Consider the following 27296-nt stretch of genomic DNA (forward strand, 5'->3'; position numbering starts at 1 on the left):
GTCGCGCTCTCCTTTATGGGTATGAGTTGCCGCCGTCTTTCCCTCCCCAGACCCTAGCCTTAGTTCGCTATGAGCGGGATATACTGGGTGGGATGATGATGATGATGATGACTCATCAGACAAACTATGGCCATATTGCATCAAACTGGTCAACATAATCCTCTAAACTAACATCTTGAATGAGTTTATTAAAATTTTCCACTACAGTAATTCCTTTTCAAACCTAGCATTTAAATCACAAATAAAATCAACCCATTCTACATGTTGTCGAGTTGCTAGATAACTGGTAACCCAAACTTCAGCTTTACCAGTCATGGCTAATGATGCCAAATCAACTTTAGCATCTTCGAAAATACCACAGAGGCTAAAATACCTACTGTATTTCTTTAACCAAATTCGAGGGTTTGTACCATCAAAAGAAGGGCAATGCAGTTTAGGAATCATATTGTAAGACTTAAGATTGTTTACCTCTGATTGCGTTGTATTTTTTGAACTTGATTGCTCCTTTATTTCTCTGACCCACTGCATCAAAGTTTGCATGGATTGGTTTTGTTCTTCTAAAATTAAGAGTTTTGACATGCTCTTCCATTGCTATTACGCGTTTGGTGATAGGAGCCAGTTTCCCTACAGAACCTTCACAACAGGATATGAACAAACAAGATGGCTAAATGTTACTACAATCTTTATTTTCCACCTGATTAGTACAAGAATGGTAATCTTGCAACACCAATTTTGAAACAGACAGAATTGAATTAAGAAAAGAAGAGAAGAGAAGAAAAGAGAAAATCTTACAACACCAATTATGTCACAGACAGAATTGAAAGGAAGGAAAGAAAAGAAGAGCAAGCAGCAGCAGCGCTGATACCAATGTTGTAGAACATTCTTGATGTGTTCTACAATTGGGAATCTAGAGAATACTTGAAGACTATACGGGATATGTATGACAGAGTTTCAACTAACATTCAAACACCGGTGGGGAAAACAGAGCCTTTTCCAGTTAAAGTTGGACTACATCAGGGATCAACTCTAAGCCATATCCATAGTTTTTCTATGAGCGGAATACACTGGGTAAGATGAAGATAATGATGATGATGTTAAAACCAAAAAACTATTTATGCCCGACATAAGCTTTCTCCCAGACGAACTTGAACTTTCGTATGAAAACATTCAATATTGCCAACTCAACCTAAAAAATAAACATAAATTTATTAGAATATGCATAAATATCACGAGAAAAATGTTTCACAAAAGACACAATAAAATTGGTGATTAAAAAATATAACTTTAAATTTTTCATATTATCAAGTAAAAGGCCTTTGAACATCGAATCATATCCATCTCTTACTAGATGGTTACTATGTTCAATACATTTTATGCTCACTAGTAATAATTATAATCGATGAAGAAAAGTTTTAAAGTAGATGTTGTGAATTCTAAGTAAAGGAAGGGTTATATTTATCACAATTATATATTAGCTTATTATACAACAAACAATATTATCATGTCTAACTCCAACTAAAAAAATCAAAAGGCCTAAAGGATAATTAAGCTATAGGAAAAGCACAATGATAACTATTATGTATTTTAGCGTTATTTTGAATGTTATATTATATTATAAAGAATATTTTATTTTTGAAATATTTAAGAATATTTAAAGTTGGAATAATATTATTGGATGTATTCTAGATTTTAATAAATAATTTTATATTTTATTATCATCAATTAAAGTCAAAAAATATATTACTATTGCAATGTGAAGCAAAATTCATTCAAACGCACAAAAATAAGCTTGGACCCGTTTTAGACCTGGACCCGACCTGACCCGGTCTAAATCCGACCTATTGTCATCCCTAATGTTGATAGTTAGTGAAATAGGGTTTAAGATTATGTCATGTAGATGATAGGGTAATTCTATTGGGATTTAGTGTATTTCAAGTGAGAGTTCACATCATGTCAAGTAGGGGTTTAGGGTATATTTAGTGGGGGTTAAAATTATGTCATGTAGGGGTTTACAGTTCACAGTATATCAAGTAGGATTTTAGTGTATTTCAAGTAGGGGGTTTCACGGTATGTGAAATAGGGGTTAAGATCAATACGTATATGTTTTATTAAGTAAGTGTTAAGTCAATGTCAAATAGGGGTTTACAATATGACAAAGTTTGAGGTTATAGTGTCAAGTAGGGGTTCACCATTGAAACTACGAGACAATATTGCGGGTCTGACCAACACACCATGTACGCGCAACTCATCCTTACTTACGACAACCATCGTAACCCAGGTACAACAACAACTGTGACATGGGGAAAATTTTTGCATGATTTTCGCAATTTTGAAGCACAATATCTACCAAGAAATGTTGAAATTATGTGTCAAAAGTAAGGGCAAACGTATAACTGTATTATAATTATAGTTTGGAATTGCTTAATCATGAAATTTCACAACATTTAAATGAATTAATAAAATAAAGAAAAATTCTAGAATTCCTGCATTCCGAAAATAAATTAGAAAATTTAGTTCAAATTAACAATCAATACTCCAATCAAATTGTTGAATGATGCATTTTAAATAACAATGAAACAAGTTTTTGAACTCAAATCACAACAAAAAAACTCCAATTTTAAAGTTTGGTTTTCGAAAATTTTGGTTCATTTAGGCAAAAATACACAAGTAAAATAAACTAATTTTTAATTTATTTGTGCATTTCATGACTTATTTTGTGCATCCAGTACACTAAAATAATATAACGCTTTATTTTAAGTATTCATATACTACATAAAAATAATTCTTATATAATTAGATCTAATTTCAATTCTTTAAATTCCTATGATTAAAATATGATTTTAATCAAGCAATTATATTCTAAGTTTTAACTTTCCCTAATTGAATCAAAATAATATAATTTATATCAAAATATACAAGAGATTAACTGATACCATTGTAGGAGTTTAGATATGTATAGCGTGATAGTAAGAAATATTTTTTTTAAATCTAAAATAAGATTTCATGCATATACTAATATGAATAAAGTATATGAAAAAATCATACCATCGTCTTGTAAATTCCACCAAGCAATTGGAGATAAATAGTATGATTTTCGATATGTGGAGACATTGAGAATGTCAATTATCGTCCCTCTAATGTTGATCCACAAGTATCAAAATGAATCACCACGCATGATAGTACAGAAAAGAAAACCCCTTTTTCTCGGTATATCTTAAGTGGTATATGTGTAGACAATATTGTAATGTTGAGGAGTGTTATTTTGATGAACAAAAACATATTAATTTATATATGTTCATCTGAAAACTCTTCTTAATCCCATACATAAGTTACGTGACATACTTATGGAACATGTCACACTTACGATGACCTTTAACATGCCACACATATGGTAACTTAATATGTGTTTAAATTAAATAATTAGACAAAAACATTAATTCATATCACAAAGTATATTTTAATTGATCCAATAAGCATCTTATGCTATTGGTGTACTTTTATCCGATCGATACTGACCCAATTATAATATAAATTAATCCTATTAAATACATATCATAGTAAATTTCTAACAAAACAATATGACCATTTAAATTATTCGAATGTATTTTATCTTCACAATTATTCGCATTTATATATAATTTTTACACTTGATAAAAAACACTCCATTTCTTAAAGGGTTACACCAAAATTTTTACATCTAGTTTTATTTTGTTGAATGGGAACATATAAATGCTTCTTGATGAATTACGGTTACATTTTTGGTCTATTTTTGATTTCAACTTAATAGTAACATCATCACATTTGAATAGATCTTAAAAGTCCACGTCTTCATTAGTAATACTAGAAGTAATATATATTTTTCAAACAACAGTATAGCTCCCTTGAAAATTTGGTTTCTTATACTTTTGACCAAATACTACGTTGAAATAGTAAATTAACGGAGAAAAAAAAAGGAAAGAGGAAGAAAAAGGAGAGATCAAAAGGAAGAAGAGTAAAGAGGAAAAGTTCCCCCTTGTTTGTTTAGAGCCATTAGAGAGAAGGAAAAAAAATAAATATGAACATTTTCCTCTCAAATCTTTCCACCGATTGTATATTTGATAAAAGTTGTTTATGTCCTTCTAAACCCATGGTGGCCTCACCCGCCTGCACTTGAGGGCACTCATCTAGATTTCAAAAAATTATAGTTAGCAAGGATTGATCCCATAGCCTAATTGAGCTAAACATTATCATTGATTTTCTTAAAACTAATTAAATTATATCTATAATGCATAAGCATGTTATAATGCAAAGACAATTAGACTACTAAGACGCGAATTATAGTTAATTTATATATATTATATTTTGACCGGTGCATATATACTTTTCAAACACAATAAATTTATTATAATAGTATAAGCCAACATTGTAATTAACAATTTTGAATTTAAAACATTACTCCCTTGGTTCATTTTGTTTATGCACTTTAAGTTTGTCCACTTTAGAAGAGCGAAATTAAAATTAGACTTTTGGAGTATATATTGAAAATAAAATATATTTATGTGGGATCTTGCTAGATTTGTCTTGATGTAAAGCTTTTTAATATATAATTTTTACAGTTTTTTATAATGCGTACTTAGAGATAATAAGGCTCAAAATTTGCTAAAAAATTCATGTAAAAAGTAAAGTGGACAAACAAAAAGAACGTATGGAGTATCATTTTTGATAAATTTTAGTTTAGAAATTTTTAAAGTATTTTTAATGAAAACAAAAACAAAAATTCATCTATACCGAGTGTGCTCTCATTGAAACTGAGTTTTAAATCCGCGAGATCGCGACTGTCTAAACCACTCCCTTCCAAATACCTCTCACCCTTTTTTATCCAAACGAGAAATTCTTTATCCTTCCGAACCCTTCCTTTTTTTTATTTTTCTCTATACAACCCAAGTAAAAATGCAACCAATAGATTAAAAATGTAAAGAATTCTATTTTTTTGTTGACAATGGGGATCATAATTCAAATATCAAATTTTCCATTAATGTTCCAAGTTGAGCAGCGAAATGTCAACAACGGCGTGTATCATTGCGATAAAAAATGACTTTGGAAGGGAAATCATACTACGGTTTTAATTTGCATGTGAAACCACTTTTTAATTACTTGCGGCCTACATTTGGATCGAAAATATAGTAATGCCATTAAAATTTGGAAATACTTATGTCCATCATTCTATTAATTGCAGATTAGTAATAGTTTAAACTACCTACTTTAATGCTTAGATTAATCTTTAAATCACCTTTAAATCTTCCTCATTAGGAACCATAACTATAACTTGTCAATTATAAGCATAATTGATTATAATCATAACGCTAACGACATATTGTCAATTATAATAATTGATTATAATCATAACGCTAACGACATATTGTCAATTATAATAATTGATTATAATGGAATAATATATACAACCCTTAGGGTTGTACGTAAAAATCAACGAACTCTTTATGATTAATTATTTTATTTTTTCAAAAGAATCTAACATAATTCAAAACAATTATTATTTTACGTAATTATTTTAACTTCCCAATAAAAAATAAATAATAAAATAATAAAATATAATAGTTCATCAATAGGGATGGCAATGGGTCGGACTCGGCTCGGACTATCCACCCTCCAACTTTGCTCCGGATAAATCTCGGACTTTTTTTTTCAGTCCACCTCCACTCGGAGTCGGATTATGCATACTCCAACATTGCTCCGACTCGGACTCTCGGACCTCCGACGGAGTTCGGATTATTATCAAGATTTATTCATATCGATACTATATTAATGATTTTAAAGCACGAAAAAATTGATATAGATTAGTCTTTAGTTACAGTTACAATAAACAAAATAGTCCTTAGTTCTTTAAAATTACATTAACAAACATTAAAATTACATAAATGATGAAGTCTTGAATTCTTCATGCTCAACATTACAACATCATTAAATCCATCCTTAGTTCCCTAACACAAGTTTATAAAAAAAAGTAATATAAGCATAAATGATGTCGTAAGCAAAAACTTAATTTTAAATAAATCAAAACTAAACATACCCATTATCATTCTTCTTCTATACCTTCTACATCCTCGTCTTCAAAAATTGGTGCATATTGAAGGGGATTTGCTTTAGCGTCTACAAATTAGAAATAACAAGATTAATAAATAATATAATTATATAATTTCTTAATTGTACGTACTAATGAAAAAAAATTAAATACCTTTGAATTCCATACGCCTCCAACTTTGAATGCACATCAAAGCTTCGACTGTCTCAGGAAGAAGCCTACTACGATGAGGTCCAATAACTCTACCACTAGTGCTAAAAGCACTCTCAGAAGCAACAGTTAAAATAGGCACTGCAAGTATGTCTCTAGCAATCTTAGAAAGTGTAGGAAACCTACTTGATTCCGCATTCCACCATGCCAACAAGTTGAATTTGTTTTCATCCACCACGAGTCTTTCCTCCTCTAAATATATATCTAATTCACATTTTCGTGGCTTTTTATTTGGTTGGCTAGAAACATGCTTTTCCCACAAGCCCTCAACATCACTTGAATCATCAATTATCCTCTTATTATTATTGTTTGAATTTGATGAGGGTGAAAAAGGAGAAAATTTTTCATTAGCCACCGTTTCATATTCATTAACCAAATCCTTCAAAATCCTTCCAATCCTTTCACATTCTAATTTAGCAGTATCTTCACAAAGAAGTTCAAAATAAAAAGACACACATTCAAATTTTCTTCTTGGATCCAATATTGAAGCCACAGACAACATGCCGTTAACCACTTCCCAATACTTATCAAACTTTAAAATCATTGCTTTAGCCATGGACTCAATCACTGAATTTCCACAACACAACCATCTTCTTAAATTGAGCCTTATTTCACATAGATTTTGAAAGTAAAGATTGGCAGTAGGATACTTTTTACCGGAAAAAGCCTCAGTTGTCCTACTAAACAACATCAATTTATCACAAATGTCACTTGCCATTTTCCACTCTTCTTTACTCGGTAACTTAAACTTTTCTTTTCCACTTTTTCCAACCTTGGATTCCAACCTAGTAAATGCATCTTTATATAAAAGAGCAACTTGCAACATATCAGAACATGAATTCCATCTAGTCTTACAATCTAGTTGTAGTTTTTTAGTAATAGGAATTCTACAATAATTACAAGCATCTTCAAACTTCTCATATCTATTTGGCGATGAAGTGCAAAAGGCAACTACACTTCGGACTTTTTCAATTGCACCACTAATTATTTCTAAACCATCTTGAACAACTAAATTCAAAATATGTGCACAACATCTCATATGCAAAAAAGAGCCATATAACATAAGCTTAGAAGGTTGAAGTTTCTCAAGCAAAACATCTACTACAGCATCATTTGTTGTGCAATTATCAAGGGTAATGGTAGAAATCTTTTCATCCAAATTAAAACTTTTCAAGCATTCAACCAAGGTCTTACTTATTGTGTACTTGTTGTGTGGGCATGGTAAATAAAGAAACCTAAATAACATCATATAAAATCATATAAGTTTGCAAACCTAATAATATAACATATTATTTGATTAAAGTAAAGGAAAGATACCTGATAAGTTGATTCTGTAAAATCCAATCATCGTCAATATAGTGTGCTGTCACAGCCATGTACCCTTTTCTTTGATTAGTGCAAGTCCACATGTCACTTGTGAAAGCAATCCTAGATTTGTTCCTCGCTAAAACTTTTTCTAACCGACGCCTTTCTTCATTATATTCCCTAAATATATCGGCTTTTACTGTGTTTCTTGAGATCACTTTAAAATCAGGATTCAAACTACTAGAGTATCTCTTAAATCCAATATGATCAACCATAGCAAGAGGATACTCATGATTCACAATCATGCTAACTAACGTATTTCTAGAATATTGTTGATTAAACTTGTACTTGCTACCAATTCCTAATGTATTAGGAGAATCCTTCATAGTTGGTTTCAAAAGTTGTTGTTTCACATCTACATAGTTTTTCACTTTCAAACATCTTTTCAAATGATCCTTTAGATGTGTGGTTCCATTTTTACCACCACCAGTAAACAACTTTTTACAACCACTACATTTTGCTTTTATTTCTTTACCAACTTGTACCTGAGTAAAATATTTCCATACAGCAGAAGTAAGTTTCCTACCATTAACACCAATAATACAAACCTCTTCACATTCAACATCTTCATTATTTTCGAAATTAATTATTGGAGTAACAGGAGTTTTCGGACTAGGTATTTCATTCTCAAAGTCCATCCCTGTTTAAATAAAAAACAATTAGATACTAATTCCAAAAACAATTATTGGAGTAATTGAGTCCATCTGTCCATGGCTAAAACAATATTCAAGTGGAACTGCAAAAACAATCACAGGAAATATTCAAGAAAACAATCACAGGAAACAATCACTGCAAAACAAACATGGAACTACCGGTGGTGCACGAAATTCAATCACTCAAAAATTCAAGATAAACATTCTAATAAAATTCAATCACTCAAAAATTCAAGATAAACAAATACATTAACAATAACAAAGATTCAATCACTCAAAAAACATAAACAAAAAAAAAAATCAAGAAACAACATTCTAATAAAATTCAAGAATCAAAATTAAGAATAAAGATTAGAACAACAAGATTAAGAATTCAAGATTAAGATTAAGATTACGATTAAGAGTGAAAATACCTAAAAAAAATCAAAAATTTGTAAAGAAGAGTAGAGTAAAGTCGGCAGGCAGGCAGGCGGCAGGCGGCAGGCGAGGGCGAGGGCGGCAGGCGGCAGGCGGCAGGCGAGGGCGAGGGCGAGGGCGGCAGGCGACAGGCGGCAGGCGGCAGGCGGCAGGCGGCAGGAGGCAGAGGCTGAGAGTTTTTTTCTTTTGTTTTGGAAGGGATGAATTGCGGGAATTAGGTCAGAATGAGTGACGGCTCACGGCTGTGACTGTGAGGAGTGAAGGAAGTATTGTTAGGTTTAGTTTTTTTCTTTTTTTCTTTTTTTTTTTTTTTAATTCTTATGTCAACATTAATGAAGGGTTAAGATTGAAATCATTTTGAAATCAATGGTTAAAATCCAAAATTCATGTGGCATTCATAGTTGTATGTAATTGGTTATTGAAAGTTTTTAAGGATAGATGAGGTGGACATTATCAAAACCATTCATTCATCTACATTACACATCATCAATGGCTTAAATTTAATTAATGGTAAATACTATTTTAATGAATATTTTCTTAAAAAAGCTAATTAGCAATAATCTAATCGATTGTTTTGATAAGTTTCATTCACTCAGATCAAACTTACAATATTCAATCTCATTTACAATGTAACGACATAGCTTCAAGTCTATATTAGACAAGTTCCAATTAAATCTTTATTAAACGATCGATTAAGTATTTTATTGATTAATATTAATTAATATATAGACTAATACTATATTTCTAATAGTTTATTTTAGTTAGTTTTAGGTTTCATTATACTTAAAAAACTTCGAAACTATGTAAGACTATAAGTCTATAATAATCTAATCGATTGTTTTGATAAGTTTCATTCACTCAACTTGATCAAACTTACAATATTCAATCTCATTTACAATTTAACGACAAAGCTTCAAGTCTATATTAGACAAGTTCCAATTAAATCTTTATTAAATGATCAATTAAGTATCTAATTAATTAATATTAATTAATATGTAGACTAATACTATATTTCTAATCGTTTGTTTTAGTTAGTTTTAGGCTTCATTATACTTAAAAAACTTCAAAACTATGTAAGACTGTAAGTCTATAATTATTTAATCGATTGTTTTAATAAGTTTCATTCACTCAACTTGATTAAACTTACAATAATTCAGTCTCACTTACAATGTAAATATGTAATTAGTCAATCAGATAGTCAAGTTTACAATTTTTGTTAGAATAAACTTATTTTCATATAATGTTCAAATTTTTCAAAATATAAAAATGCCTTAAATTAAAAGTCGAGTCGGATGTCGGGTCGAATCGGGTCGAGTCGGAGTCGGAGTCGGAGTCGGAGTCGGTCGGATTATCGGATTTTTTATGAGGTCCAGCTCCGGTCCAACTCTAAATCGGACTCGGATTATATATTCGGATTCGGAGTCGGATATTTTCCACTTCGGAGTCGAATCGGATTAAAATCCTCGGATCGAGTCGGATCAGGGGCGGATTCGGACTGAATTGCCATCCCTATTCATCAATCTTATATTATTATTATTCTCCTTACTCTTATATTATCATTCTCCTTGATGATATTGCATTACTACCAAATTCATCTTTACAATTAAGATTCCCTCAACAAAAAAATCTTTAAACTTAAAGTTAGATTAGACTTTCTATGTGGAAAAAGGCACGTGATCTACACCATTCAAAATCAAAGTTAAAAATATAAATTATGAGTCAAACAGTTTGATATACTAGCAAAATGATTAGTTGAATAATATTCATACTACCAAAATAATATAATGATATATTAAAATTTTAATTTGTGAATCAAAATTCTATAATTTAAGACAAAAGTCTATTAAAAAATAACTAAGTATTAAATTTATAGATTGTACAAAAATTAGAATTACAAACCTTAATTTTATTTCTAATAAATTTTACTTAATTTTGTAATATTAAATCAGCCCTTATATCATATATAATAAATTAGTAAGAGGGGCAAACTAATAATACAATAGTCACGTGATTGGACCAAGGTGTCGCTACACCACTGCTCAAAACATTAAAAACTGTTGAAGAAAATAGAATTGTAGAATTTTCTCCTTCCATTCCATTTAATTTGCAACATTTTTTATTTTGATCCGTTCTACTTAATTTGCATTATTTTTATTTTTGGATTATAGCTCACCACTTTCTTTTAATCTCATCGATACATTTTAACTCTCTTCTAATTTCAACCACACGAATTTTTCTCTTTCTTTATTTACTACCATTATCTACCTTTTTTCTTCTTTTTGCATCAAATTATATGCCACATAGTAGTACCGAGTTGTATATATAATGATTGACTTACTAGATTTCATCCAAAAACAATTCTCTGTTCCCTTCAGTTGTATGAATTATACTTTCAAGATGAAAGAAATGTCATTCTTCCTTGTTCCATCCTGGCCTTCTTTCTTCATCTTTTTATGTACATACACTTGCCTTTATACACATTTTGTTTCATGCCAATGTCTCGATGATCAGAAGACTTTGCTTCTTCAATTCAAAGCCAGTCTTGCAATCGGTACAGCCTACACTCGAACATTCCATCCTCCAGACAAGCTTATAATGTGGAATGAACATACTGATTGCTGTCAATGGAGAGGAGTCGAATGCGACAATTCCAGTGGCAAAGTCATCGGCTTGGATTTGAGCTGGATAGACATCGATACCAAAATCAACAACTCGAGTAGTTTGTTTCGTCTGCAATTCCTTAAGAAATTGCACTTATCACGAAACAATAAAATCAAGTGTGAAATTCCATCGAAAATTGGCAAACTCTCTAGGCTATCTCATCTTTCCTTGACAGGATTCCATGGTCAGGTACCACTTGAAATATCACAGCTTCTCAATTTAGTTGTTCTTAATCTTTCATCTTATCAATTATACATGATAAGGCCAAATTTGGCAAGGATCGTACAAAATCTGACGAATATGAAAGAACTCTATCTTGATGGAGTCGATATTTCAGCCATGGAGAACAAATGGGGGAAGGCCTTATCATCATCGCTTCCTCGCCTGCAAGTCTTGAGCATGTCTAACTGTAACCTGAGGGGTAAAATCTCCAAGTCACTTTCTAGGCTTCGTCATATTTCTGTGATCCAGCTAGATTTTAACCCTCTGTTGTCGGGTCCAGTACCAGATTTTCTGGCCGAGTTCACAAACTTGACGACACTAAGTCTATCCCATTGCGGATTGATTGGAACTGTGCCTGAAAATATTTTTCGGCTCCACAGGCTGACAACCCTCAGAATGAATAATAATGAGCTATTACAAGGTACTTTGCCGCACTTTCACAAGAACAGATCACTAGAAGAGTTAAAACTTAGTTCGACAAAATTTTCTGGGATCCTTCCAAGTTCTATCTCCAACCTCAACAGGCTTCGTAGGATTGATCTCGCCAATTGTCGATTCCAAGGAAGAATCCCATCATCAATTGGAAGGTTAAAACTACTTGAAGAAGTGTATCTCTACAATAACCAATTTTCAGGTCCGATTCCATCGTTTTCATCAGTTAAAAATCTGAAATTCCTACATCTTAGAGACAACAATTTGAATGGTTCTATAAATTCTACCAACTGGGGAAAACTACTTGGTTTAGAGGTACTCATCTTGTCAAACAATTCAATAGATGGAAGCATTCCTTTGTCACTGTTTTCGCTTCCATCACTCTCATCTTTAGCACTAAAAAAGAACAAATTCAGTGGGCAACTGAATGAGTTTGCAAAACCAACTTCTTCCATGCTTTCTTATCTCGACCTGTCACACAATAATTTGGAAGGACCTGTCCCAAAGTCGGTGTTTCGATTACAAAAGCTTAATACTCTCGATCTGTCTTCCAACAGGTTCAATGGAACACTAAAGATGAACGAGCTTCTACAAAACGTCGAGAACCTCGAGAACCTTGGCCTTTCACACAACTTCTTATCAATTGAAGCAAGTGATTCCAGTGTGAACTCTAGTTTTCCCCAGCTAGAAACCTTAGGATTGGCTTCTTGCAACTTGAGCATTGTACCCAAGTTTCTAACAAACCAATCGCTTTTACTCAGTCTTGACCTTTCAATGAATCAGATTTCAGGCGCATTACCCGGCTGGATGGAGAGGATAATCAGTGGCCTTCGAGAATTGAACCTTTCTTGCAACTCCTTGGTGGATCTAAAACCACCTCTTTCTCTACGATTTAATGCTTCACAAATGCATACGTTAGACCTTCATTCCAACAATCTTCAAGGGGGGCTTCGAATTATCGTATCAGACAGTTTATTTTATCTCGATTTCTCGAACAATAACTTGATTGGTAGCATTCCTCAAGAGTTGTGTAATGCCACTCATCTTTCGCTTCTGAATCTAGAGTACAATCATTTGGATGGAACCGTTCCTGATTGTCTTATGAGCATGACTCAACTCAACATACTGAACCTGAGAAAAAACTACCTTGGAGGCTTTATAACTTCTAAATTCAAGAAAGGCTGCAGCCTGCAAACTCTCAACCTGAACGAGAATTTCGTGCAAGGACAGATTCCCCGATCTCTTTCCAACTGCAAAGAATTAAAGGTATTAGATATTGGGAATAACAGATTCAATGACACCTTTCCATGTTATTTAAAAAGATTGTCCCATCTGCAAGTTCTCATCCTTAGATCAAACAACTTTCACGGAACCTTGCTTTGCCCACCGCATCACTCGATTTGGCTAAAGCTTCAAATCGTGGACATATCCTCAAACCATTTTAATGGTGAACTGAAAGCTCAAATCTTCATTAAGTGGATAGCTATGATGGCAGATATAAGTGGAAAGCAATCCCAACTAGGATATTTGCAAAGTGATGTAAAATTTGGGTCGTATTACTATCGAAATACCGTGGCAGCAACCTTTAAAGGTTATTCCTATGAGTTGCAGTACATCTTAACAGTCTTCACTAGCATCGACTTCTCCAACAACAAATTTCATGGTGAGCTACCAACAGAGTTGGGAAATCTGAACGCACTTGTAGTACTCAACCTTTCTCACAATGCCTTCTCGGGGAAAATTCCTTCGTCGTTTGGAAATTTAAATCAGATTCAATCTTTGGATCTCTCTTGGAATGCTTTCAGAGGGAAAATACCTTGGGAGTTTGCCAACTTGAATTTTATCGAGTACTTGAACTTGTCCTTCAACAAGCTATCAGGACAAATCCCAACGAGCACTCAACTTCAATCATTCAATGCATCTTCATTTGAAGGCAACCAAGGATTGTATGGTCCTCCATTGACATCAATTAGAAGTAACTTCAATCCAGAAACTCCATCAACATCTCCACATGAACCAAAATGGAGTTCAAAGAACCAGATAGAGTGGATGCTCAAGGGTGCTACAGTCGGGTTTCCTGTGGGAATCACAATCTTCTTAGGATCCCTTCTTTTTTTTAAGAGATACAGGGAATGGTATTGCGACCATCTTCAAATGATTGTCACGAAAATTCTATATAAGGAAAATTCTATGCAAGGAAGGAGGAGGAGAAGTCGGCAACAAAGGCGAAGATATTAGATTCAAACAATGATGAAAAACTATTGTATTTCGTTTGTAGATATGTGATTATACTTATGACTAGACCTGTATAATTTTAAAACAAAACACTAACCAAATTCAACCCGATCAAGACCTGTTGATCCAACCTGTTTTTCAGAATTTGGGTAAATATTTTAATCCAGTTTGTAGTGGAATATAATTTGCAAATAAATAAGCAAGTAATTGAACGCAAAAAATATATTAAGTGCAACGAAAACGACAATTGTATGTTACAACCTCAACAGAAATCATAAATGTACAGCTATAATGAGAATTTACATACACATTACAGAAATGCCACAGTTCTGCAGGTGCTTCGAGAGCTTGTTGGCAGAATGACCAAGATCAAAAACTAGTATGTTGCTAAGTCTATGCACGAAAATAGAAGAACCAACATAAGATACAGAATGTTTTATACAAATTTCTTAATACCTATAAATATAGGTGACAGTGTGATATATGTGACACTATGTACAAGATGTGGGGGAACATAGTACAACACCACCAACATACTCGTGAAAGTGTTAGAAGTTCTGGAGTTTTGTTGGCTCTTGTTATTCACACTGTCTTCGCTGCCCATCAAAACACTTATGGACCTGGAAAGCTTATTGTGAAGAATACAAAATCCAGTATCACATCTGAAGAAGGTTATTAACAGTCACGGCAACAGAGTTTGTTTGCTGCAAATCCTAACGTTTGAAGAACAAGGATTAGGTAGCCATCAACAAGGAAAATGTGGTTGCCCCCACAAATAAAAAACCCCCACAAGACAGTTTAGACAGAAGAAAAACCCCATAAACGCAACACGTTCAAAAGAGCATTACTAGTGAAGCATAAGAAACATGCTTGAATCAGAGGAAACTGAAGATCCGTGGAACAGTGGTGCATGAAAAAGGTTTTATTAGGAATGATTGTGAGCATATATTGCACCCTTTAGAAGTAATAATTACCCTAGGGGCCATTGAAGTAATAATCACTACCCTCATCCTATCTAACATCAGCTCCTTCTCATCACTTTCTCTCCTATTGAGCCAAGACCCAATCCGAGAATATGGTCTAAGGGTTAATGAACATGACATAACGCTCATCAATTCCTGTCAATGCGTGGTTCATTCTGCTCGCAACAATTAAGGGAAAACTTGGATGCCCCTCCTATGTTTGATTTCAAACCTAATATCTTTTAGATATCATGTTGCGACACCCTCACATTGATAATCCTCAAACATAAACCGCATTAACTTAGTCTCAAATGCCCAAACCAGGGTGAATTTTGTGATTTCATACAAACTCATCCTCACCCCAGCTATCCCCAAGAAATGAAAATGGCAAGATTACGAAAAAGCATATCCACAAACAACAGTTATGCTGCAGTTTCAAATTGTTTGTTGAAAAAATAGCATGGAGTTAGAGAGGGGGTCCTATTTTAAAATTTCTGACCTTTTTTGTTGTAAAATTAGTCCATTGTGTGAAAAAAAAAAAAAAAAAAAAAAAAAAAAAAAAAAAAAAAACACCTTGGTTTCACAATGAGATGCAACATACGATAGAAAAAAATCCCATATAGAAACATATCAAATCATCTAGACAACGCCTATATTCCAGCCAAAGTTTCAAATGAGTTAAACAAGCCACATGACAAGTTCAGGCATGCTGGTTTTGCTCGCTTTTCAGGCCATATCAATTTTCCACTACTGGTACAACAATGAAATCTACAAATTTTCAAGTAGCCAAGGACAGCTTTTCCAATCATGAAAGTTACAGGATCAAGTACTCATTGGTCTCAGTGAGATTGCTACAAATGTAGTAGCCCAATAAATTTTAATGCAGTTTGGTTGTTGGAGTAATAAGACAAAAAAATTTATTTGTGTGGATAGTATGAAACGAAAGAAGAAATGTGTAGATGAGTTTTAATAAAAGTGTTGGGGATATTTTCATAAAACATTATTGAGATATCCCAAATAGGTAAATTTAGCAAAATCAGTGGGAGGAGGGAGTGTACCAAAATACAATCATAGGTCATCATGTGAATCGATACCTGAAAAATCATTTCATCAGGAATGTGAGGAAGCACCTCCCTCACAGTTTCTGCCATGGCAAGCAAGTTAGCAATGTTGTCATTTGCAGGATGAGAAGCAGTCCTCCTATGCATAGCACCAATTGTTACAGGGTATCTGTGTGCGGCTGGGGGGAATGCAGTACTGGATGCTGGGGCCTGAGAAGAGCTTGCTGGCCAAAGGCCCCATGAAGAATCTTCAAGAGCAGTCTGGGCATAAGTTTCCCCAACAGAAGCAAGGTGCCTCATCATCAATTGAACCCGCCCTAATCCAGCAGACCTAATGGCAGTTGACGGACCAGCTCCATCAAGACCCTGGCCAGGCCAAGGCTGCAACCAACTAGAATCTGCTCCTCTGCACCAAATGAAGGGAAATTTTTTCAATCAAGAAAAATAGTATATCAGAATCATGAAATATAACTGCAATCGCTGATGTGTTAGCGAAAAAGATCGCGGTGTCGCAGATTAGGCTATAATTGAGTAATAAATTGAATCCCGACTGATACGGTGTGAATTTTTGACAAAAAAAATCACATAAGGGGTGTTTTGAACTTACAATTGCATTTTTGTTGAACTATATGAGGTTTAGTGGATAATTAAACTTAATAGTTTTCTTTTACGTTAATTAACTTATTAGTTAATCATTTATTTAACGACTAAAATTATGCGTAACTATAATTTAAATGATCTGTCATAATTAAAGTTAATGGTTACTTATGTAAATTTAACGTGGAGACTAACATTATAACAGTGCAATACCGGTATTACACGTTACGTAACGGTCAGCACGGCATTTAGACCGTGAAAACTCGTGCAGCGTTTAGAATACAGTATTAGGAGTAAATGACTAATGATTTAACCATGAGACTCCTAGAAATCTATCTATATAGATAGATAGATATAATTTTTTTAAAAAAAGATTCCCTCTTTACACTGAGAGGTGCTTGGGGCTGATATTTGGATAGATCTACTAAAAATGTATCTCGCATGCAGGGCCAATTTGGCAGCCATATGCGTTTCTTCAGCAAAACTAGAAGCTTATTGCACATTATTCTCACTGCATATACAAAGGACATGTAAATCTGTAAATGAACAGATGAAAACCCATCTCCTATAACATCTCACTATTAAGATTAGAAGGAGCAACTGAGCAAGCAGTTTGACATGCTATATAAATGGAAGTTAAAAGAAAGAATGATGGTGAAGGATCCAACCTCCAAGCGTTATCTCCTGGGGCATTTTGGTTTTGGTCAGGGAATACTCCCACAGCTCCAACTCCAGCATTTGCCCGATCAAGCCCTGAACTTAGTTGACGAGCAAGCTGCTCGTCACTTGAAACAGCTCTAGTATGAGTGGTTGCGTCACTTTCAGATCTACCAACAAAAAGGGGTTTCCGGCAGGTAGGGCATGAATAGTTCTCACTAAGACCTTGATCCAACCTAGGATGATAAGGTTAAAATTCAGTCAGCATCAAACTTCACTAGCAAAACAAGGTGACTAACGTTGATCAAAAAAGCTGTATACATTACCAAGATCTCAAGCATGCAAGATGATAAAGGTGGTTGCAAGGAAGCTTTTTAGCCTTTGCCATCGGTTCCTGTTGAAATTCAGTGAAGGTAATGAGAAGTTCAAAAAAGTCCCAAGCTCCAATAGCCAGTAATAAAAATAAACATTTAAAGAGAGAGAGATGCCGCACTAAAGAAATTTGAGAGCGAAAAACAGAGAGCAGAAGTAAAGAAATATAATGAACATGGCACTTGCCCTACAGATGGCACATTCATCATCATATGCTTGTATCTCCTCTGGTGCAGCATCAGGAAGTGCCTCATGAAGTGTGCCTAAAGCTATTTTCAATTTGATAAATCCTTTAATACGCTTCACAACAGCACTTAGTAAAGCCTGATCATAACAAGAAAGGATTATCACCAACAACCTAGAGAAAATTAATGCAGCCACAAAGAACTGATGAAAACATACACGAATGTTAAGGAAAAGGATTGCATCAACGAGATGGAATGTCATGCCATGGAGCCACCAAATAAGCACATAATGACCAAGTGCCATCAATAGTGTCATCATATCGAGGAAAAATCCCATATTTCGAACAAGATTGCTTTTCCATTCCCACAAAGAACCTGCAGGAGCTTCCTGATTTTAAAAAATATAGAAATACAAAAACATACGAAAATGCAAAGGTACTTCACCAAGAAAATATTACCAAAAAATAAGATTGCCAAAAAAACATTAAATGCCAAAGAATGCCCAATTACCATCTTATAATTGTAATAAAACACAGTTAAATCTCACAAAAACTTAGCTACTACAGCAAGACATATCCAGTTGTGAGACAGGAAAATGTCAAGCTAAAAGATACCCCCAAAAAAGACTTTTTCCCAATTATGAAAATACCAATCATTCACAAGGTTTGTGCAAGCAACACCTTCAGATACAAGTATAATTCGAAGTCCAAAAAAATGTTTATTGAGTAGCTTTCAAACTAGTAAAACTCCTAAGCTCAGTTTATGTTTTTAAATTTTTGAATTTTTCAATTGCAATCAAGGGTTAATATAAAATAGCCTCCTTGTTATTACAAAGGGAAAGGTTGTTATGATCCCCCCAACCCCACCTTGCGAGATCCACTTAGTGGCATTGGGGAAATAAAATGTTGATTGATTGCTAAAACCATACTATCAGCCAGCTTTTTTAGTCAATAAGAATCTGATTTTCATTGTTTAGTGTGACTGTGAGTGTGTGCGTTGATTTGCGAAAGACCCCAACTCAGCAGAAATATTTTCCCAACTAAAAAGTCAACACTCACACCACCGAAAAAACAGTATATGAATCTGTAGAGGCTTCCAAGGTAGCAGTGATACCTGCTGTTGAATCGAAAAACTTGGATCTTTGGCAATCAGTGGTCTCTGCGGCAGAATGATGGAGCCAGATATCCATCAACTGAAACCCATGCACCACAATAGCCTGGAAATATTTTGGTAACATACAAATTCATATAGCAGTCCAGCTTACAGAAAGACAAGATAAACAGACATGTTTTGCAGAAACATCACACCTGCAGAGTCTCAAAGGCTATGCTGAGTGGCTCAAAGAATAACAACCAATATGTGGATGAAACCAGAGGTCCAGATACAGCCACACAAAACCATATCCTATAAACATACACAACAATTGAGATGTCAGAGACCAAGCATTAAAAACTTTTTTAACAATGTCATTTCAGTGAAAAAAATATCATATTAATTTTGTACAAGCTGAAGAAAATGAAGGTCTTTTACACAATATACCCAAATAGAAAATAAAAACATTATTATGCTTATACGCCTACTACACAGTGTGAAAATCGCAAATCAGATAGATACTAACCATCAAGTGATATAATTTTAAATGGAATTACATGCAATAAGAACTAGACCATCTATATCACAAGAATAGAGTTGAAATTACCATATAAAGTCAAAGGCCAAAACTAACAACAGTGCTGAATATACTCGAAAATATGTCCCAGGGGTGGCAGAAGGAGATGCATTCAAACGTTCAAGACGATCTCTTGCCAATGCTTGAAACATCTACACAAAAGCCAAAGAAGTTGAATGTTGTGTCAGAAGAAACAGTTATGTCCCAAAAAGAGTAAAAAAAATTGATTAAATTATTGAAAACACCTTTAGAAAACAAAGAACAGTCAACCAAGTCAGCCACAAGGTGGCTTGAAATATTGCTGGTGGAATGATAAGTGGAAGAAATGTTCCCTGGAAACAACAAAAACAAATTTAAGTAACAACAAATCATTTGGGAAGCATTCAAGAATATAAAGCCTTTTGTAAGTGCTTGATCTATGAAATCAGTATAACATTCGATTTTAGTTTAATGTATGTTCACAACACTAATCAACAAAATGTTACAATTCACAACGTCAAATAAATGATGATTTTTTCCGTCTTTTTTGCACATAAATAAACCAATGTGAATGATTTATTTTTCATTTATCTTCAAATCTGCAATTCCAACATCCTATTTTATATATTCATTTTAAATTTACGTCTACAATCTACACTCTACTCGTCCATCTCAATTCTCAACATACACATCTCAGCTACCACCGTCTTCCTACAATAATCTTAATTTAAAAGCTCAATACTCTTAACACATATAGCAATCATTGTCTGATAGCAATTCAGGAGAATTCTTCCTTTAAGATATTTAACCAGATCAAGTTAGTTTTTTTTGAACGGAAGCAAATCAAGTTTAATATTGCTCTTTGGCTCATTTCCACCCTTAAACCAATTTTTTATTCACAAATCACAAAGCCCTAACTTTGCACTAACAGACTGCACACTATTAGTGTTACCTTGTAAATCACATAGTTAGCTAGCCGTTCCAACAACTTTCGAGTTTCAGTGGCATATAGCTCCCCAAAAAAAATAGTCTGCAAAGTAAAAACAAAATCAAAATTCATCTAAACAAAATGCATGTGATAAATGCAATTTCCATGTTCAAGACAAAGTGACATACACATATGACATAACATAAGATTGATAGTTATTCCAAAAAATAGCTCATGTTATGTTTCGGAAACATAATTTCATTTGGAAATCCAAAATTAGGCTCAAATTTAGTGTTTAGCAAATCAAAAAATTCAAATTTGAATTTGAGTCGATTTCACCCTAACTAAAAAAGTAGTTAAAGTTAAGAATTTTAACATGACTGCTCAAACCTTAACATTCTCAAATTCTTCATTCATGATTGTATAATTGAAAACTATAATTTGAAATGGATGCGTGTCCCCAACCATAAACTTAATGAAATGTCAAATGTCCATATTCAACGTCCAAATCTAGTAAATTTCTAATAAAAATACTTACATGTTTATCCTTAAGAAGATTTCCTCAACTAGTTTAGACTTAGAATATGGTTTCCGTCAATACAATGACAATGTTAAAGGCTTAATTTCAAAATATGGGATCAAATACACAAATCAAAATAAATATTTGTAAAAAGATTGTCGGTAACAATGATTATACTCAATTACCTTCATCTAGAATTATGTCTAAAAAGAACATAGTGGATTGGAATGAATATCCACAAACATATTCTCCAACTTTATTTATTCTTAATTGTTGTCATATGATTCTAGATATCCCAAAACTTAATGCTATTCTTAACTCTTACAGCATAAGTTGGCCTACTTCTTACTCTTCTTTTCTCACCAAAATTCAAGCCTAGGATGTAATTAGAAATATAATGATGCACCACAAGAAGTAAGGTTAACGGTCATGGTTTTCTCCCAAAAATGAAGTTGCTCATATCTCCCTAATGCCAACAACCCCACCCTGAAGCATTTGCTTAAAATGTCTAGCACACGGCATTTTGGTATTAGGATTATTTATAGGTTTCATCATGCAAGCTAACATAATTTATGTCCTTTAGTCATTGCTTTTACAAGAGGTTATTTTCGAAATATTCACATTGTAGACCTTTTATTGAGGGTTTGGATTGAGACCCAATGTGTCAAGATAGTGCAACATTGTTAGAAAGACAGTTAGAGCTTAAGGAAATTTGGGCAACAATGTTTGAATAGGAGGGAGATAAATCACCAGGCTCAAATGATTTCATCATGGAGTTCTTCAAGAGAACTTAGGAATGGGTTAAAAATGATGTAATGAGATTTTCTACGGAATTTTACAAATCCAAGAAGATACGTTGAAGCATGAATTCAAATTTCATTCATCTAATCCCAAAGGAAGGCTCGAGGAATATCTCTAGCATTCCCAATAGTATGTAAATGATTTTAGGTAATGTAATAGGAAAAAGATTAAGCATTGTCATTTTGGAGACGATTTCTATAAAACAAATGCTTTCGTGGAAGGGCAACATATTGATAATGCGATGTTAGTAGCTTCAGAAATAGTAGAGGTTATTATGAGCAGAGGGAATAAAGGTGTTGTTCAAATTGGATTTTGAAAAGGCTCAAAATAGAGTTAAAATGCCTTTTCAATATAGGGTAATGGAGGAAAAAAAATTTGGTATTAAATGGTGCAAATGTATTAAATTCTTCATAATTTGCAGTGGAGGTCAATTGTAGCACTAGAGATTGATTTGAATATTCAAGAAGCCTAAGCTAAGGGGACATGCTATCACCACTTCTCTTTGGTGTCCTCGAAAAATTAAGGCGGTTAATAAAGATTTGATTAAAGGGATAAGTTTTGGCAAGGAAGAAACAAGGGTTGGTCATTTGCAATACCAGGATGACATTATGCTATTTAAAATCATATAAGGCACAGAAATTCAAAATCACTTAGACATCTTCTCTCTTTAATAAAATTTATGAATTGTGTATAAATAAAAAAATCGAGCTTAACAAGGATTAACATGAGAGTAATCGAGACTAATTAATTGGCTACCATAGGTAATTGTGCAGTTGCATCATTTCCTACCACATACCTAAACCTTCCAATTTGCAACAACCCTTAAACTATGATTTTCAGAACCCGATGATAGAGAAAGTTTTGAGGAGATTAGATAGGTGGGAAAAGGTGATCTTCTCGATTAGAGGTAGAATTTTGATTGTCAAATCATGTTTGAGTAATATTCTTATCTAGTTTTTGATTGGTTGTTAGAACTTGAAACGGATTATGAAGGATTTTCTTTGGGAAGGAATGGGAGGCTCAAAAAGGGATCATTTGATCAATTAGGATAAAATTAAGCTTCCTGTTAAGCAAGGGAGCTTGGGTGTAGAGGATTTGAGGACAAAATATAGCGTCAATAGGGGAGTGATTGTGAACATATCCGCAGGAATCAAACTCCTTGTGACATAGGATTACATGAAGCAATTTGGTTTTACAACATCCTCTGGGAAAGTGAAAGTAGATCCATGTCCTTCAAAGTTAATTTCAAGAGAACTTCCTTCTTTTATATCTTTTACTTCTTTAAACACTAAAAGTGGTAATATTACTAAATTTTGGTAGGGTGTTTAATTTGGGGCACACTCTTTTAACAAACATTTCCCTAGATTATATCATCTTTCATCAAAACACAACTTATGGATTATGGAATTTATTCTTGGGGGGAGGGGAGTAACAATACAATTGATTGAAATATCTTTTAGGCATGATCCATAAGAGAAAGGCTGCTTTAGACAGTAACTTAGAACCATCAAACAAGGAATCAAAATGCGGCCGAGTCATCTCGCGTTTTGGAAAGGGGTTTCGAAAAACGGCGAGTTAGAACAAAAATCGGCCGCATCAACTGTTATGAGGTACTGAACCATCGAGATTTACAACGATTTTCACCATTGAGAGTTAGAGGAGAGAGATAGAGGGAAGAGATAAAAATTGTGCTGCCATTTTACGGTTTGGAATTCTTTTCAAGAGTTTAGAAATTTAGAGCTTCAACTTAACTTCATGAGGTGGGAAAGTTGTGATGAAGAGTCGCCATTATTCTAAATTTCACCACTGTTTTACAAACTTTCATCATTATTGATTATATTTTGAAAGTTGAAACAATAAAGTAGGAGTAAGAGACCCTGACACCTACTATCCCTTTGTTATTATTTTATTTATTTTCTTTAATATTACAATTGTTCTTGTTTTTTTCGACTAAACAAGTGTCAGCTTGTCTTTTCCATCACTTTGTTTCTCACCCCTCTACTAACTTCAAGACTAAGTGTCTAACTAAGAATATTGATGGATCAATTAAATTAACCCATTTACATTTATATTTATTGACTGTTCATATCCATCATTAAAAATTTAATTATTTATTTTTATATCTAGGCAATGTTAAGTATTTTTTATTTCATTTATATGAAAGTTATAAATCAAAAACATAATAATATCGCAATCCATTCCGCGATAAACGCATTTTTTCCGTTCCCGTGACCGCGTTTTTACACTATGCCATCAACCAATCATTATGGCGCTTCCGGAAGTGTGATCTAACTTCAAAGTGAATCATAAAGAACTATATCGATCATTGATGAACATCGGAAGTGTGATCAAACTTCAAAGTAAACAACTACATTGATGACCATTGATGAACAAGTTCAACAGAATCCCAATACCATTTCGGCAGCCCCAGCCCCCTAAGCCCAATTTAATGCAAAAGAATCAAAAGAGCAAATGCACAATACAAGATGTAACAACAACAATGGCAAAGCCTTAATTAATCTCAACATGATGTAACAACAAACACATGAAATAAATCATTCAAATGCCTCAAAAAAGTTTTCTAGAAATGCAACAACCACAAACTAAACCTAAGAACATATTGTAATAGTGTACAGCAATGATGGAAATTTACCTTCAGGCTCAAAATAAATAGCACGAATGTATTTATAACACATATTGCCAGCAATGTGATCATCGCATGAGAACGCAACAGCAGCTCAATGATAAGACTAGCATTCTCAGAGTAAAGAGTATCCTTGCCAATGAGTCCATCCGCCTTGAATTTCTCAACAGATATCTCAGCCCAGCACTGTAGACCTATCACGCTGACCATTGTACATACCGCTGATACAGCTAGATAACGCACACCCATTGCTGGAAACTGCTTTATTTTCTTCAATAGAACTAAAGTCCGTCTATTTCATCACAGCAAGATCAACATAACTCTTTATTCCAAAAAATTTAGGCACCTGCTCTGAAAACAGCAATTAAAGTAACTTGATTGCAAGTTCGATGCTTTTAATAAGCTAAAAACTAACCTATTCTCCTGGATAACATAAATAAACTGCACAGGTGAGTATGTAAAATATAATTCTTTCATTTTTGTTTTGTAATAAAGTTTTTATTTCTGCCTTATTCATGTTTTTCACTTTCCTACCATTCGCAATTTATACTTGAAGAAAATTCAGACATTTTTAATCCTTTTAGATTCGTCTTGATTGATATCAACTTTCAATAACCTTTACATACTTTCTTCATCTCATTAAAATTGCTACATTTATTTTTTTTACACAATACAATGCATTATTTTTATCATTTATATGTTGAATTATACATAACCAATAATTATAATTAATTCATTTATGAAAGTATGTGATTAGTCGATTCAAACAAAATGACTTTATCTTTTCTTATGCCCTAACCGAAATATATAAAATAAGTGATGAATAGTTTCAATAATCATAATGCAAGTATTTGAGAACCTAGGAAGTATTTCACAAGAGCATGAATTTTAAAAAAAAAAATTAATCAAAGTAGTAAAATTTTAATTCCTCTCAAAGCTTCAAGTTACTTTTCTATTTAAACTCCATTAATCTAAGCTAATTGTAGAAAAGCCTAATTCAAAAAAAAATTGAATCACAAAGGCACTACTCTTAAACCTCAAAATTTTCGATTTCCACCATCCCTAAACCAGATTTTTTGTAATCAGCATACAGTTATGCAAAATCATAACCCTAATTTTGTCACAAACCAAACGAAATCGAAATTTGGAGCCAAAATTCACCAAATTGTACCAACAAAAACAAAACAAAATGTCATACTGAAATCACATCATCAGATTAAAATACAATGCGTAATTAAGTAAAAGATCTGGATTATTGACGAACCTTTCGATCGAATGGCTCGGTCAAGCTTTATCTTGAGTTTGAAGAGAGACAATTATATGAAGTTTTTAGAGAGAGGAGAGAGAATTGGGGTCAGCTTTTCGAGGAGAAAAGCAAAAGTGAAATTTTGTTGGAAATTAAAATAAAGATATTTTTTGTTTCAATGATGATTAACGGAGTCTTAATTGATGAGTTAGAACAAAGAAGTTTGGTGTTGCCTTGTTTGTTTAATTTGGAATCTCAACTTGGTTGAAGGTCGTTATAAGGGGCGCAGGCTAACAGTTTAAATGGACCTCTAATTATTACTTAGAGACGGTGTTATGAAAGACGTCGTTTTTAGTGGGTTGGCCCATTATTATTAAAAAATAATTACAAATGCGCGTTGTGCAAACTATTTAAAATTTGAATTTTAACCTATTTAAAGTTGGTGTTTTAATATGTTATGTTGTTAATTAAGTAAAGTTGGTATTTTAACCTATTAAAGTTGGTATTTTAACCAGTTGAAGTTTATAAAAACCAACTAACCTAGCACTATGGGTGTTCATAACCCGATCCGAAATATCCGACATCTAGTTTTAAAAACCGGATAATTTATTTGGTTTTCATAAACCAAATACCTAATCCGAGTCGCATATTTTTAGAATCCGAATATCTAATATTCGATTTTTTTTACTTTTTTTAAAGTCACAGAAAATGTCTAAATTGCCCCCTCAGCCTCATTCTTAGAAAACCCTAAACTCTAAAGGATTGACGGTGCTTCTTAATTAAGTTTATTTTAAGAGGATTTGTTTATAATAGAATTGAGTTGCAAGTTTGTTGTAGTCAATAACTATCACGTGAGATTCATGTTCTATCACGTGAGATTCATATGCATTTTTGTTAAGCTATTAGAATTCAGTGTGTAAGCCTATAAATAGGCAATACTGTTTCATTTGATAAATACGAATAAGAAATTACTTCTTTTCTCTATTTCCTCTTCTCTCTGTCTCTTTATTGTTCTACTGAGAACATGAAAGTTGGCTTTGGGTCTTCAAGTATTCTCTAGATTCTCAATTGTAGAACACATTAAGAAAGTTCTACAACATTGGTGTTAGAGCTGCTATTGTCCGCTCTTCTCTTTTTTCCTTCCTTTCATTTTTTTCTGTGACATAATTGGTGTTGCAAGATTTTCTCTTTTCTTCTCTTCTTTTCTTTTCTTAATTCAATTTTGTTTGTTTCAGAATTGGTGTTGCAAGATTACCATTCTTGTACTAATCAGGTGGAAAATAAAGATTGTAGTAACATTTAGCCATCTTGTTTGTTCATATCCTATTGTGAAGGTTCTGCAGGGAAACTGGCTCCTATCACCAAACGCGTAATAGCAATGGAAGAACATGTCAAAACTCT

The 27296-nt window shown here is 33.3% G+C and overlaps 2 protein-coding genes across 3 annotated transcripts; one reads left to right on the forward strand and one right to left on the reverse strand.

The window, feature by feature from the left end:
* Positions 1–11049: 11049 nt before the first annotated feature.
* On the forward strand, positions 11050–14277 carry LOC130824966 (receptor-like protein 34). Its single transcript, XM_057689988.1, has one exon. It carries the CDS (start codon positions 11050–11052, stop codon positions 14275–14277), a length of 3228 nt encoding a protein of 1075 aa, XP_057545971.1.
* A 201-nt stretch (positions 14278–14478) lies between these two features.
* Positions 14479–26140, reverse strand: LOC130825422 (E3 ubiquitin protein ligase RIN2-like). 2 transcript variants are annotated; one of them, XM_057690643.1, is made up of 13 exons: positions 25914–26140; positions 24659–24995; positions 20709–20786; positions 20023–20109; positions 19808–19929; positions 19416–19512; positions 19222–19324; positions 18326–18483; positions 18110–18247; positions 17878–17945; positions 17563–17787; positions 16331–16703; positions 14479–14987 (listed from the first exon to the last, which is right to left on the reverse strand). In XM_057690643.1, exons 2-13 carry the CDS (start codon positions 24896–24898, stop codon positions 14931–14933), a joined length of 1746 nt encoding a protein of 581 aa, XP_057546626.1. In that variant the 5' UTR covers positions 24899–24995; positions 25914–26140; the 3' UTR covers positions 14479–14930. The 2 variants fall into 2 exon arrangements, with proteins under 2 accessions (XP_057546626.1, XP_057546625.1); XM_057690642.1 differs by having other exon boundaries at positions 24659–25000.
* Positions 26141–27296: the final 1156 nt, after the last annotated feature.

Source organism: Amaranthus tricolor, chromosome 10, assembly GCF_026212465.1.
Source record: "Amaranthus tricolor cultivar Red isolate AtriRed21 chromosome 10, ASM2621246v1, whole genome shotgun sequence".
Taxonomy (NCBI): domain Eukaryota; kingdom Viridiplantae; phylum Streptophyta; class Magnoliopsida; order Caryophyllales; family Amaranthaceae; genus Amaranthus; species Amaranthus tricolor.

Coding starts and splice junctions, on each gene's coding strand:
- LOC130824966 (XM_057689988.1), top strand. CDS start 11,050: ATGATTGACTTACTAGATTTCATCCAAAAACAATTCTCTGTTCCCTTC.
- LOC130825422 (XM_057690643.1), bottom strand. CDS start 24,898: ATGGGTGTGCGTTATCTAGCTGTATCAGCGGTATGTACAATGGTCAGC. Junction 19,930..20,022: donor CTGTTCTTTGTTTTCTAAAG/GTGTTTTCAATA, acceptor GCTTTTGTGTAG/ATGTTTCAAGCATTGGCAAG. Junction 16,704..17,562: donor CCAGGAGATAACGCTTGGAG/GTTGGATCCTTC, acceptor CATTTGGTGCAG/AGGAGCAGATTCTAGTTGGT.